General features: G+C 42.1%; 1 protein-coding gene and 1 non-coding gene across 2 annotated transcripts; one reads left to right on the top strand and one right to left on the bottom strand.

Moving 5' to 3' along the window:
- Positions 1-4,320: 4,320 nt before the first annotated feature.
- On the top strand, positions 4,321-5,898 carry LOC145985552 (zinc finger MYM-type protein 1-like). Its single transcript, XM_083119622.1, has one exon. The coding sequence runs from the start codon at positions 4,321-4,323 to the stop codon at positions 5,896-5,898; it is 1,578 nt and encodes a 525-aa protein (XP_082975748.1).
- A 9,750-nt stretch (positions 5,899-15,648) lies between these two features.
- On the bottom strand, positions 15,649-15,720 carry TRNAD-GUC (transfer RNA aspartic acid (anticodon GUC)). Its single transcript has one exon. It is a non-coding gene; the product is annotated as a tRNA-Asp (tRNA).
- Positions 15,721-15,934: the final 214 nt, after the last annotated feature.

The raw sequence follows: 15,934 nt of genomic DNA, 5'->3' as shown, positions 1-15,934 counted from the left end.
TTGCCATCTGGGAAGAAATTACAATGAAGTTATGATTGCTCTATCTTATTCTGAATTCATATTGGATAAGATAGAAAAGATCTGACTGATTCTTCAAGGTTAAAGGTAAGCATTATTATACTAAATAAAGATCATTTACCTCTTCCTCACGAACCCCTCAAACTCACCCTATGGGAGGAATAACTCACCGTATGGGAGGAAAAACACACTCTATACTAGGGTGAGAAAACTCACCCTTATGGGAGGAAAAACACACTCTATACTAGGGTGAGAAAACTCACCCTTATGGGAGGAAAAACACACTCTATACTAGGGTGAGAAAACTCACCCTTATGGGAGGAAAAACACACTCTATACTAGGGTGAGAAAACTCACCCTTATGGGAGGAAAAACACACTCTATACTAGGGTGAGAAAACTCACCCTTATGGGAGGAAAAACACACTCTATACTAGGGTGAGAAAACTCACCCTTATGGGAGGAAAAACACACTCTATACTAGGGTGAGAAAACTCACCCTTATGGGAGGAAAAACACACTCTATACTAGGGTGAGAAAACGCACCCTTATGGGAGGAAAAACACACTCTATACTAGGGTGAGAAAACTCACCCTTATGGGAGGAAAAACACACTCTATACTAGGGTGAGAAAACTCACCCTTATGGGAGGAAAAACACACTCTATACTAGGGTGAGAAAAACTCACCCCAATATGGGGTGTGGAAACTCACCTTTTGGGGACGTCTATTTGTGACAAGCCAAACTCACCCCAAAAGGTGAGTTTCCACACCTTTATTTTTTTCAGTGCATTACGATTACGTGCCGCAAGGAATAAACAGCCTGGCGTCCGCAGAACGATTCTTGTTTGCAAAACGTTGTCCGGCCCCGAGGGATGACTTTGTGAACATCGGAAGGCGCCTGAAAATTTATTTGTTGCCCGAAACGAAATTGCAGGACACTTGTGGCTAACTGCTTCAACAAGGTTGGAGCTACGTTTACGTCAGGATCAGGGTGACAAGATTGGTGCTCCGAAACCCGTGTGGAATGTTCCATGCTCTTTTGAGGGTCTCTGCATAGCGTGCCGAACAGCCGTGTGCAAGGAAATGTTTGTATTTGTTTTTGGTTCAGTTCCATACATGGCACACAAATAGTCACGTTACGTGTCACTTGAGGATTTCATCAGTCGAATGTGAGCTTGGACAGCGTCACATGCCGTGCTACTGTAAGAAATATTGTTGTTGATTGATTTGGTGTCTTAAGTCCACTTTATGCACAGTAAGGCTAATCGGGACTGGACCTACAATTTAAAGTGGGATCCGAACCACTATGTGCTTCCACCGGATATCGAACCCGGGATCCCTTGAGCGACGACGCTACCATGCGCCATCTGGGAGACCCTGCTGTTGATTGAATCGTTCCCAAGCGACACATGTGAACACAGGGTGATACTCTTACACGAATTTTATAAATTACTAGCTGATTAGCCGGCGTTGCCCGGGTATTTATTTATCTTAATCTTCTATTACACAGGAAAATAATGAATTCTAACTATAGTGTAAAATGATCTTTGAGTTGAACGGCATTGGGAGTGTCACTATTCATCTTAGCGACCCCGAAAACTATGGATTCCACACTAATATCGGTCGTTTTACATGTCATCCCCTTCCCACCCCCACCCCTAGGGGTGCCAAGGGTGTCTTGGAGTTGAACGGCGTTGGGAGTGTCACTATTCATCTTAGCGACCTCGAAAATTATGGTTTTCACAGTAATATTGGTCGTCTTAGATTATTTTTACGTGTCACCCCCTTTCCACCCCCACCCATAGGGGGTGCCAGGGGTGTCTTATCCCTACAGAATTTCTTTCCAGATTGCAAGTCATATGTGTACCAAGTTTGATCATCGTGAATGTCACCAATTAGCTTAGCGACTCCGAAAACCATGGATTCGACACTAATCTAGATAATTTTTCACCCCCTCTCACCCCCCATGCCGATAGGGGATGAACTTGGAGATGAACGGCATTGGGAGTGTCACTATTCACCTTAGTGACCCCGAAAACTATGGATTCCACACTAATATCGGTCGCTTTCGATTATTTTTACATGTCACCCTTCCCACCCCCATCCCTAGGGGTGTCAGGGATGCATTACCCTTATTTCCAGATTGTATATCTGTACCAAGTTTGGTTGAAATTGCTTCAGGCGTTCGAGAGTTATGCCGGAACAAACATATATACCAGAGGCGAAGATATAGTACAATCAATGCAAGCACTGCTTGCATAATTCGAATATCATTTAATGTACTTAATGTTCTAACCGTATTTAGTTTCCATCGCACTCGATTTCGCGAAAAAATGCGGCCGCAAACTCCCCCAGCAGCTCTGTAGCAGGCACCAGCCTCAATGCTTGCAGCCGTTCTGCGGGAAAATAAGGCCTCCGAAGGAGTCACATGGCGAAGCGTGAAATTCTGGTGGAACCCGTCCACAAAGCTTCTACAAAAAGCTGTGCTTTCCGAGCTTGCGTGATTCCCGAAAATAGCCGAGTTCAACCGAAAGCAGAAGGATTCATCTATGGGTACGTTGCCAGCAAAAACTAGTAACGAATATTTGTCTTCATGAACAAGTAAACAAGATCGCAAATATAATAATAATTGTTAGTCATAAAATAACTAAAATAAGTTATTATCACTGTTCTAAATTCCATATATATCATATTATATTACAAATTATTTTAGATTTCGCGAAATGTAAAACGCGTAAAAAAAGTTGACATTGGGAGTTGGGGCAGTGGAATTTCTGCACCCCCGTGAAGAGTTTTCTCAGGGAGGGAGGGAAGATTGGACGGACCTTGGTCCTGCACCCTGCTTCCTGGTCGGTCCAGCTCAAATTACGCCAGAAGTGTTGACCGCTACCAGTGTTTGCAACTGCCAAATTATTTACACAGTAATTCAAGTGAGCTCTTTCACAAATTTTACAATCAATAAATTGACTGCTTTTGAATAAAACTTGGGGTGAAAATAAAGCTATCTGAGAAAGAACTATCTACTGATATTTGTACATGGCATATAAGTAAATCGTATACATTCTGCATATTATGAGCACAAGAATATGTTTAATGATTGATTGATTGATTTGTTGTTTTAAGTCCACTTTATGCACAGTAAGGCTAATCGGGACTGGACCTACAGTTTAAAATGGGATCTGAAACACTTGTGCCTCCACCGGGTATCGAACCCGGAACCCCTTGATTACAAGGCGACGACACTACCACTGCGCCATCGGGGAGGCCCGAATATGTTTTAAGTTCTATTATTATGATGCAAGTGGTGTTCCCAGGGTCTTTTTACGGTCCCCATTTTGTCATCTTTTCCTTCCTTTGACGTTTTTTCTTAATTATACTGGGCCAAAAGGGGGTTATGTCTACCATCCACCCCACCCTTCGCCCCGGGCACGCCATTGAATGACACTTTATTACTTAAATATTAATGTACATACTCGTTCTGCTGAAATGATTCTGATTCCTCCGCGTAATTTTTATCTCCAAACTGATATATCTTTCCTTTGTGACGGATAAAATTAAGGAAATAGGTTGGTATCACTCACTTTCTGTTGTTTCAGAGATTTTCAAAGTGATCTTGTGTGGATGCTTGCATTTCCAGTTGTGGAAAGCGCGTGGGATAGTGTGAGTGTTTGTTGCTTCGTGTTTTGTGCTGTGAATTTATCGGAATAAACGCGTATTTAGGAACGGTTGATGTGAAGTGCGGGTGTATTATTGAGCAATTAAAAATTGCTTCGTTTAGCTCGAGAGAGATAAGTGTTAAAATGAAAATCGTGGAAGGGGGTCGACCAACACCGCATTTACCGGACTTAAAACAAGTTAGCCCAAGGGGCTTTGTGCGACATTTCCAAAGCAATTTGTATCACAAGTTTATTTGGCTAGCAGGTTGTGAAGCACGCAGTAGGTTGTACTGTTGGCCATGCGTATTGTTCGCCGTGCACAAGACGAACTCCGTGTGGTCAAGTGAGGGATACTGTGATCTGAATAACGTGCACATTGCATTACAGAGACATGAAAAAGCAGAATCTCACATAAGGGCATTTTTAACTCTGAAGGAATTCGGAAAATCTCGTGTGGATTTTGCTCTGGATCACCACAGACTAGTAACAATCGGGCGCCATAACAAAGTTATTCGTCAAAATCGCGATATTTTAAAGCGTCTTGCAAGTGTAACAACCTTTCTTGGTAGTCAAGAATTATCATTCCGGGGACACAATGAAAGTGAGGCATCATTGAACCGTGGAAATTATGTAGAACTTGTAAATATGTTGGCAGAATTTGATACTTTGCTGGCAAGTCATTTGGAGAATTTTACAACATTTACTGGCTTGTCAAGTGAGATTCAGAATGACCTTATTAAAAGCACGAGTGGTGTCATAACGGACGCAATTAAGGCCGAGGTAAGTGAAACCAAGTTCGTAGCTATTATGATCGATGAATCCTCGGACGTATCACGGAAATTGCAACTTTCGACGATGTTTCGTTACGTGACGAAGTCAGGAAAAATTGTTGAGCGTTTCTGGGGGTTTGAGGATGTCAGCAGGAACCGAACTGCAGCTGTAATTGCTGCCCACGTTGTTGAAACAATTCGAAAACTAGGCTGGGAATCAAAATTGGTGTGTCAAACATACGACGGGGCAGCCGTAATGGCAGGGGATCTCTCGGGGACACAAGCACGAGTCAGACAGATTTTCCCTAGTGCAATATTTGTTCACTGTTTTGCACATTGCTTAAATTTAGTACTTTCTCAAACAGTGAGCAACATTAGTGAATGCAAAGTGTTTTTCTCGACGCTAAGTGGCCTTGCTTCTTTCTTTTCGCATTCGACAAAAAGAAATGCTGCTCTCGACGATATAGTTAAAGCAAGGTTACCTGAAGTGGTTCAGACCAGGTGGAACTACAGTGAACGGCTTGTACAAAAAACGTCCGAAAATAGAGTGAAGATAATTGAAATGTTTGAGGACGTTATTGGCAATGCACAAGACTGGGACAGTGAAACAATTTCTTCTGCGGGTGGTTTCTTGGCATACCTGGATAGTTTCGAAATCAACTTTTTTCTTCTCTTGTTTGGGGAAATATTTTCCTTGACGGGATATTTATTTAATGTGCTGCAAACAAAAACTATGGATATTGGATTTTGCCTCAAAGAAATTGAAAGTGTCAAAAGTGACATTACCAAGAAACGAGAACAATTTGACATAATTTATACAAGGACAATAGATATTGCAGGAGTACCACAGCCGAGAAGGAAGAGGAACAATGTAGGCGACACAAAATCTCAGTACCAACGTATATATTGTGAAGTTATAGACAACATCATAAGCCAACTGTCTTCACGTTTTGAAAACCTTGAGGCCCTACGATTTGTTGAATTGCTCGATAGCGGGAAATTTCGCATGTATGCTGCTACATTTCCAGAAACTGCCTTCTCATCGCGTATGCAACTGTACATCCAGCATTTTGACAAAACCTTGTTGCACACCGAGCTCAGTATTGCCTATTCTCGGGATTGTTTCCGCAATAAGAGTGTAAAGGACATCTTGAAGTACATTGTAAACAACGAATTACAACAAGTGATGCCCGAACTCCACAAACTGTGTCTGCTAGTACTGACTATACCAGCCACAACAGCGTCAGTTGAAAGATCGTTTTCAACGCTGAAACGTATCAAGACATTCGCCAGGAACAGCATGGGTCAGGAAAGGTTGTCAGCCCTTGCTCATTTGTCCATTGAGAAGGAACTATTAAAGGAACTCAAAATGGATGAAACTAAATTTTACGATTGTGTGCTTAAACATTTTCTAGAGAAGAAAAGAAGAATGGAGTATGAATATCGTCACTAAGGGTGGCATCCAATGGACCAAGAATTTGAAATTTATTGTGGTGAGTACATCGTCTATGCATGTGTTTCTTTGCTTTGAAATGAATTTTTTATTGTTTGTGTTTAACTTTTTATTTTGTGTTTAAGTTACTCCAATGCGGTTTTTAGGGTGCCCAAAAATACTAAATTACATCATGCAGCGTAAAATAAACAAATGATTCCCATTTTTTTTTTATCTAAATCGGTTTGGTCACCGTTTGACCATATTAAATAATAATGAACAAATAAAGGTACTAATAAGTAAGTAAGAAATTCCGTCTCCCTTTAGTCGTATGCGGAAAGTTCGCATATGCAAAACGTTTAATATCATATGAATAACGTTACCTGGATTTTTTTTAAAAAGTAAATGTGACGTTTGCGGATCATATGGTTTATTTTTAGTACAGTCACTTTATTCCGATATTTTGACAAATCCAGCGACTGGGTAAATGAGGCTATAAACCTTGAATCTTTCCCCTCGGCATGTCGTTGTACTACATGTTTTGTTGTACTGAAACATTGCTTGCCTCCTTCGTAAGACTACGCTTCGCTACTGATATATACATACATACATACATACATTTTTATATATATAGATTCCCTTATATTATAAGATTGTATTCAATTAGTTCGAGGAACACAAGATACTGGAAAAAACATCGAGTTTACTTCGGTTAGAGCACACAGTAATATTACAGGCATTCCTGTATTATACGGTGCACGTCCACACTTTCGCAGCCACATTCATATGTCTTATTGTTCGTTAATCCAATTCTGAATAAATGTTGCCTAGTACATAAATGACCCGATCCCGGAGGTTAATTAATACAATTACATTTCCTGTACCATTGACATGATGAAGCCATGGTTTGTGGGGCTTCAATTCAGCAATTGATCTGTATGATTCTCCAACTATTACAAGTTCATGTCGACACCAATCAAACCATTAATTCAAAATCTTATTCTTTACTATAGGGAGAACATCAGTTTAAAGCCCGTAATATTTGGAAGGCGCACTGCTTTCTTTGCACACTCATCAACTTGGGCATTGCCTAGAATATGATAGAGAGAGAAATACCTTATATAAAAGTTGATATAATATAAAGGTTCAGTTTCCAATAAATCTGTCAAGTTTGATGGCCAATCTAGATGTTCGGATGTTAACATTCTCAAGAAAATGCAACACACATTTGCAAAGGGACACGTTTTCATTTTTGAATCTAAGGTCTGTGAAATTGGGGGAAAGACTTAAGGATATTAATGTAAAGCAATTATGTATAATTTAGGAAGAATCATGGACAAAAAACGACTTAAAAGCTGTTAGCTCCAAAATAAAAGAATGAATAACGAGCTTTCAATCTGCGCATGCGCGACCGCCAGACTGATGCAACAAGCTTCGCTCGCAATTCTGCCATTTCTGTGAGGGAGGTTTCAGACCCAAGCGACTTCAACACACGTCGCTTAGAAACGAAACAATCAACACCCCAGTGACATGACAAGCCGCACAACCTTGCATTCGATTGGTGAAAACCTCAAGCTACACACTCCGCTACGGTGTGAAATCTCCCTAAGAAAGCTTTCAGATCGAAGTAACAGGCAACAACTGACGCGCGATGCAGGTGTTTCATGCCAAAGGGACAAGCTTCAAGCGACACGAACCCTATCCAGTATGTAGAATTGTCGTGTCTCTCCAGTAGGTAAGGTTACATTTATTTCTGAAAGTTCGTTTTTAAGTCCCCCCCCCCTTAATTTTGACTCTCTGCAGTGTCTAGGGTTCCTAAAAGGGAAAGCCGATAGCGTAGCGGTAACGCTGTTGCTTGTCCCAGGTTCGATCCCCTGTGGACGTACAGTGGTTAGGATCATACTTTAAGGGCATGCTGGGAGGCTCATCCCTCCGAGTCAATGTTGCCAACTTAGCTCTTTTGGGGCCAGATCTGGCTCTTTCCTGCACTCATTTGGCTGTGAACTGGGCCCCCCTCCCATGCTCCACTTTGATGACGTCACTGGCTCCGGCATACATAGACCATTTGCCATGAATATACATTTAGCACGTGACGTGATATTGTTACTCGTATATTGGTTGCGTCGACCCACCCCTTCTTACTTCCAAGCTACTTTCTTATAGCGCCATGGAGATGATATAATATTGTTATCCGGGAATCCTTTATTTTCGATTTCATACGACCATCGGTGGATTATTGAGATGAGTGATGCCGCTGGAAATCTTAGAATAAATTGTCATTACTTTAAAGTTAACGGTAATAGCGGCGCCCCCACCCCTTTGACACCTAAAATTAAAAATTTCCTAGGAGGCACTTTATCCAGCCTTCGTAAATCTAGCTCCTTTAAAGTCAGTTTTCATTTAATTTAATGTGAAATTTAGCTCTTTTATGCGCATCAGGTTTGGCAACACTGCCAGAATGGCCGTAGGAAGCAACGAGAAATGCATTGCACTTATGAGAGTATTATTTCATTTGTTCTCTTGGGAATATCAAACTTCCGATGGCATAGAAAAACACATCAACGAAAAGAGGGCAGCTTGAAGATGTGTTTGACAAGCGGAAAAGTCGAAACTTCCATTTCATTAGCTGCAACTTGAAGTTGAAGTTGAGGTTTTTTCGCCAAAAAAATATATGGGAATCTGAAAATACTAACTCAGTATATTTTTCAAGTATCGTGTCTAGCTTAATAATCGATATAATAAAAACGCTCTCACTTGCAACATGGGTAGAAATTGATACTCTTGCATACCGCCAGTTTTTTTTAGTAGCATTGCCCATTCCGACGATATTGAAATAAATGCACATGTGGTGCGTAACTGTAACTCCTCAACTTAAGAGCAGGAGGAGAAGTTTGTTTTCAGCTGACCTTTGCGCGTGGTCGTAGGGTGAGAAGGAGAAAACGTAGCATTACGCTAGTATTATTTTATTTCTTCCCTTCGGAATATTGAACTTTCGATGGCGTAGAAAAACAGAGGAACGAAAAGAGAACAGGCTCATTTCCGGTTGGTAAGATAAAAAGTAAAGGTACCCCTGTGCATGCGTACACATGCCATGAAGGGATATGGGGTGATGTGGAGGTAGAGCTCCACACAATTTTGATCTTGGGCATCGTTGAAATGACGTGATCAGCATCACGCCCGGCCGCCTATACCGCACCAGGGTTGCCCCCAGATACTCACTGATACGAGGTTGGGTGTGCCTCAGAGTCGCGCAGAGAAATGACTGGAATAATTTTTGGTTGGAGATGTCGAAATGTCCATTTGATTAGACTTATGCATCATATTTTTCACAGATCGCGGGTTGGTCAGTTGATTTTGGTGTTTTAAGTCCACTCTGTGCATAATAAGGCTAATCGGGACTGGACCTACAGTTTAAAGTGGGATCCAAATCACTGTGTGCCTCCAGCGGTTTTCACAGATCGTATCTGGCTTATAATCAACTTAGAAACAAACCTCTTCCACTTCCAACAATGGGAGAAATTCATGATCTCTTTGGCCTCTGTCGTTTTTTTTCTTTCAGTAGCAGTTCACATTTTAATTTACAATATCGGGACCATCTATAGCCTTTCTTTCTCAAGTTGGTCTGGCTACGGATGCAAGAAAGACGAATGATGCACAGTCTGGTCTTACTTATATTTGTTTGTTTGTTTGTGTGTGGATATATGAAAAACAAGTGTATGTACTTTGTGTTTCATTTTATTAAATTATAAATTCATGTATATGGTTGAGTGTAAGAAAAGGCCTTGTACGGCCTTAACTCCGCCATTTAAAATAAGACGCTAATAAATAAGAAAATTTCGACGTTAAAGTCCAGTTTAGCCTATCTGTGCATGAAATGGTCTGCAATGAAAACATTGTCGAACAAGAGGAGTCGAGAAGACCAGGAAGACAGCGCTGGGCAGGAAGGATGAGTAGCGCTCCCTCGTGTGTGAAGGAAGGAAGTGTGTAAGCGCACGTCCGAGTGCGTGGAGGTCAGCGGTGAGTGTTCGTGCGTGAAGGAGGACACGCATCGGATGGTTTCGTCCGAGGAGTTGTGGAAGTGGACGAAGAATATTCAGTGTTGCCGTTGTTTCTAATGTGGAAATACATGATCAGTAATTGAGTAAATAAATGGAAAAATACCGACTGTTGCGTGAATAATTGAGAAGGTTGAGTACAGAGTCCGACGTTGGGTCTTGACGCAGGCATTAACGTCATTTAATCAATTTTGCCCTATCATCATTCATGCTCATCGTCGCGATTGGTGTCTAGAGGCACAAGAGCTCGTACAAGCTACCCCCTGCACATTCCAACATGCCAGCAATAAAAAGGGGACAACTATATCCTGAAATACCGACGTCCCTGCAACCTGCACAGTGATAACTTCTGCAGAAAAGTTGCTGTTGAAGTCGGCTCTTTGCCGTAGAGGTACGCAACACACATAACGCATTGCAGGAAAGCAGATGTCCCATTTATATTGCTTGTGACTGTATATGCGGACGGTATTTGTGCTGGTCAGCACCATTCTCCGGCCGCCTTTCGTCTTCAAGTTTGTCCATTATCGGAGGCTGGGTGAACCCTAGAGCCGTCCCATGAAGGGACATTGCTGAATAAATTTCTCACCTGAAATCACCCTCACCGGGAATCGAACCCGGGTCTTGCGCGTAAATGTCAGGCTCCCTATCGATAGAGCAATGAGCGACGTAAGATAAGAAAAATTGAAAAAAATAAAAATTTTAACGATTAAAATTGCTTTACAATCGATTCCCAGATTTGTGTTTACTTTGCCGACCCCACCAAGTGCCGAGCGGTACGGAGATGTACGTACCGAGGTCTAATGTCGGACGAAAGCTAGAATTTTACATGAGGACTTACGGAAGTATTACGTTTTTTTATTTACTCTACAGTGGTGGAGCCAGACATTTTTGGGAGTTGAATGATGAATTAAGCTGTTTTACACCATTACACCATTTTAAACTTACTAGTGTAATAATAATTTTAATAATAATTACATACTTATTCTTAATAAAATGTATTACTGTATTAGATACATATAATTTATTATTATTATTATTATTGCACGTGTGACACTTGTGTGTGTGACTATTTACGACGAAAGCTGTCGTTTGAGTACTTTATTTGTGCTTATACGTCGGTTTTCTAACTCTTGGGTTATCGCGGCGATGGGGATAATTACATTTGTCTCAAGAGCTATTTCATATAGCTCTTCAAACAAACGAACTAACCCAAACCCAGTATTCAATCTCAGACCCTCCTTGACTAAAAACTTTGTTTTGGCTGCCGTTGGAGGTATGGACGAACCACGTCTTCTAAACAACAATAGATGTCCCAATGCATTGCACGCTGGATAAAAATAGAATTTTACAATGCAATTGCCTAACAGATTAGTACCTTAGTATTTTTTTTAAAGGAAAATGTACTGTCGACAACTATATATCTCATTCGTTATGGGAAAGTAAAACATACTCGCTACAGTATGAAGCTCCGCATAATATTAGGCGCATCCAGAAAGTAAGTTTCCCACTCGCCCACAGGTGGCAGGCCATGCGTATTGAAACCGGTTTTCCGCATGCGTGAGAGGCACATGCCCTGGCTAGTAAATGTCCTAGAAGACGCCTCCCGAAAGTCCTCAGTAGCGTCACGGCAGCGATGAAACATGGCGGCTCTTATTCCATCTCCCCCGCGTACGAGGTTTGTTCGGTGATTTTGTTCTTGAACGCACAAAACATACAGCCGATCGAAAATCATCGTCAGCTGTGCCAGGTGTATGGGCCAGACGTCATGAGCAAGCAGATGGTGCAGGACATTGACTGAAAGCGGGCAAAATGTTCATGACGACGAGCGCAGTGGGCGGCCATGGGCATTTATGTACGAGCTTGTGGAGCAGGTGCAGCAGCGCATATTGGAGGATCGTCGCGTCACGATCACGGAACTCAGCAGCCATTTCCCGCAGATTTCCCGGTCGTTGTTGCACGACGTTGTTACCAAACGCGTCTTGTTCCGGAAATTGTGTGCCCGGTGGGTGCCGAAACAACTGACGCCCGAACACAAAGGAAAACGCATGGGCACGACGCTGGCATTTCTGCAGCCTTACCATGATGTTACCGTTACTGTGAAACACTGGGGACATTGCGACGAGCCATTCAGAATAAGCGACACGGTAAGCTCAAGGCCGGGGTGATCTTTCTGCACGACAATGCGAAGCCGCATATGGCTAGGCGCACTGCAGCCCTTCTGGACAGGTTCGGTTGGGAGGTGTTCGACCATCCATAGTACAGCCCGGATCACGCTCCCAGTGATTACCACCTGTTCTTGCACCTGAAAAAGGTTCCTGTCCGGTCAACATTTTCACAGCAACGAAGAGGTTCAGACGGCTGTCACACAGTGGTTCGGCGCCCAGGCGGCGGACTTCTACGACGCAGGTATACAGAAGTTGGTTCCACGCTACGACAAGTGCCTCAATTCTGGCGGGAATTATGTTGACAAGTAACTGTACAAGTGCTCTATCTTTGGCAATAAGTGAATGAATGCAATAATGTTTCCTTTTTGTGCACGACCCCAGGGAAACTTACTTTCTGGATGCGCCTAATATCTTGCAAATAAAGAGAAATTTTACTGCAATGTTTGTGTTACAACGTGCGAATAAATGTAGAAGGAAATAAGTAATTGGAAAACAGTGACTGTGGAGATGAAACGCAATCGCAAAGTTCGTAAATATGATATGCAAGTACAAGTTCTTTACTTTTACAAACAAATCCTTCCATCAAAGCGCGCCCGCAGGAAGGGGCCGGGGGGGGGGGGGCACTTGCCAGCCCCTGAGATTTCTGGAAAGAGTTAATGTAATTTGAATGGTGAAATTGTAGCGATATTTTATAAGAAAAAATGTTGTTTTCTGTGACTTACATAAGTTACGGCAACTATTATTATTATTATTATTATTATTATTATTATTATTTGAAGTAGGGTTACATTTAAGCTTACAGTCTATTTTACACTGATTATCTATCTATCTATTATTTTATATATATATAAATGGATGTATGTGTGTGTATGTTTGTTCCGGCATAACTCTCGAACGCCTGGAGCGATTTCAACCAAACTTGGAACACGTATCACTTGCAACCTCGAAAGAAATACTGTAGGGGTAAGACACCCCTGGCACCCCTAATGGTGGAGTGGGAAGGGGGTGACATGTAAAAATAATCGAAATCGACCGATATTAAATTCCGCACAAACAGACATCTGTGGCTCTATGCAATCCCGCACAATGATGGCTTTCACGGATTGTGTAACATTCAGGCTGATATGAGTTTGTGTTGCGAAAACGATGGATATTAGTGTGGAATCCATAGTTTACGGGGTCGCTAAGATGAATAGTGACACTCCCAATGCCGTTCAACTCCAAGTTCATCACCTATTCGGGGTGAGAGGGGTTGAGAAATGACCTACATTAGTGTCGAATCCATAGTTTTCGGAGTCGCTAAGCTAATTGGTGACATTCAGGATGAAATAAAATTACTTATATTTTACACTATACTTACGAGGGTCACTATTTATATTTTGAGCCTTGGCAACACTGATTGAAGTTAGGCGCAATTTGACGTTTGCACGGAATCGTCTGGCATTATTGACCATAACGTATTTCAAATGTTTTGTCAATAGCTTGATTTCTGTTGTTTATGTTGCCTTGGAGATTGCGCGACAACAATAAAATGGGATTAACTCGTGAACATTTTCGTGCGATGATTTTTTTACGATTTTCGACGTGGATTATCAAGACAAGAGTGCATCGATCAACTTACTTCCACATTTGGCGATGAAGCCCCATCCTTTGCCACTGTGAAACGCTGGTATAACGAATTTAATCGTGGCCGCCATTCGCTCACCGACGAGATTCGCGAAGGTCGTCCAAAATCAGTTGTTGTTCAAGAAAACATTAATGCTGTGCAAAACCTAATACTGCAAGATCGTCATGTGACATACTGTGAGATTGAGGCAACCATAGGCATTAGTTCCACCAGCATATATAAAATATTACATGATCATTTAGCTGTGAGAAAGGTATGTTGTCGTTGGATCCCACACAATTTGACAAAAACTCAAAAAGGCGCTCGCGTCAATTGGTGCAAACAAATGCTCAATAAATACAATCGTGCTGCTTCAAAAGACGTATATAAGATTGTAACAGGTGACGAATCATTGATATATGCATATGAGCCGGAACGTAAACAGCAGTCGACTGTATGGGTGTTTCAAGATGAACCCAATCCAACAAAAGTTGTTCGCGCTCGAAGAACATCGAAACAAATGGTCGCCTGTTTTTTCGGGAAAACTGGTCATGTGGCAACTGTGCCTTTAGAGGAACGTAGAACGGTCAACTCTGAATCGTACACAACAATTTGTTTGCCAGAGGTCTTCGGTCAAATACGGAAAACAAACAAACGCCGTCGGATCATTCTTCATCAAGACAATGCCAGCTGTCACACATCTCGTCTAACAACGGACTTTATGAACAGTCAAAAAATCGAATTGATGGGTCATCCGCCGTACAGTCCTGATTTGGCACCCAATGACTTCTTCTTCTTCCCGAATGTCAAGAATAAATTGCGTGGACAACGATTTTCGTCGGCGGAAGACGTCGTTGATGCGTTCAAAAACCATATTATGGAGGTGTCTCAAGAAGATTGGAAAAACTGCTTTGACAAATGGTTCGAACGAATGCAAAAGTGTATTGACCATAAAGGAGAATACTTCGAAAAACAATAAAGCAGTTTTCAATGCCAAATTCCTGTTTTTTCATTGTTAGGCTCAAAATATAAATAGTGACCCTCGTATAATAACCCACAGCGCGACAGCCCTTGAGAGCCTTGGCTTACCTACCGACTGCTGGTCTCCCTCCCACACTGTTCGTTCCTCCGTCACCTGTTATAGCGTGGCGATCTTAGACCAGTATTGGGGTGACGGGTGGTCAGCCCGACGACCCCCCAGTCGTTGTAGGTCTTCTCGACCGGGTTACCGCTCACTCATTCGGAGCTCCCCAATTTCCTCACGATGGCTACACTATACTTAGAATTCATAATTATCCTGCCTAATAGAAGATTGGGATAAATACATACCCGAGCAACGGTGGGCAATCAGCTAGTCTAACTATAAAAAAACAGCTTTTTGTCAGTATACAGTTATGCAAATTGTATAAGGATATCCAGAACATAGAAATTACAAATGTATGTATTTTTTTAAAAAATAAGTAGTAGTAGTAATAATAATAATAACAATAACCATAATAATAATAACAAAAGTTTCTGTGACCCTGCCCTCCCCCCCCTGAAAAAAAAAAATTTCTGGCGCCCTTGGCTGATCGACATCTGTCACAAGTCACTACAATTCTATGAAGTCGGTAACTCTGTTCTTGTCACTCAAACAGCCAGAGGGGTCTCGTGAACGCATGCAGTGCTTGCTGCGCATGCGTCAATTGTGGGAAAAATTACAGCTTGACATTAATGAAAATTTCTACATTCTAATTTCTTCATATAGGAGAAGTATTCATTTTACACAAGTCGCAGAGCAAACTGTCCTTTTTTCCACAATCGACGCATGCGTTCAGGAGACGCCTCTGGCGCCAACTGATCATATTTCACACAGATGCAACGTATAGCCGCGAAAGAACCTTGGGACGAAACAAAAAGCACCCGTGACCAGCAACGCAAAAGGAAGGAAGAAGAAAAAAAGTTTCTCCCCGGCGGGGAATCGAACCCCGGTCTCCCGCGTGACAGGCGGGGATACTAACCACTATACTACCGAGGACTGTTTCAATCACCTGCTCTGACATTTCAGTACGGACCATTTGCGTAGAATACGACCATAGAAGCAAGCGCACATGCGCTATATAGCTGGATGAGTTCAGTGGCTCCAAGCGGCACGTTGACCAGGGGCGGGCACGTTCGCGAGTAGCGCAAGAAACCTTGCGTAGCCCTTAATCGAGCGACACACCTAAACAAATTAACACTGAAGACAAACA

This window comes from Lepisma saccharinum, chromosome 3 (assembly GCF_977018435.1).
Source record: "Lepisma saccharinum chromosome 3, izLepSacc3.1, whole genome shotgun sequence".
In the NCBI taxonomy this organism is placed as follows: Eukaryota; Metazoa; Arthropoda; class Insecta; order Zygentoma; family Lepismatidae; genus Lepisma; species Lepisma saccharinum.
This window is presented reverse-complemented; position numbering and strand designations above follow the sequence as displayed.

Coding starts and splice junctions, on each gene's coding strand:
- LOC145985552 (XM_083119622.1), top strand. CDS start 4,321: ATGTTGGCAGAATTTGATACTTTGCTGGCAAGTCATTTGGAGAATTTT.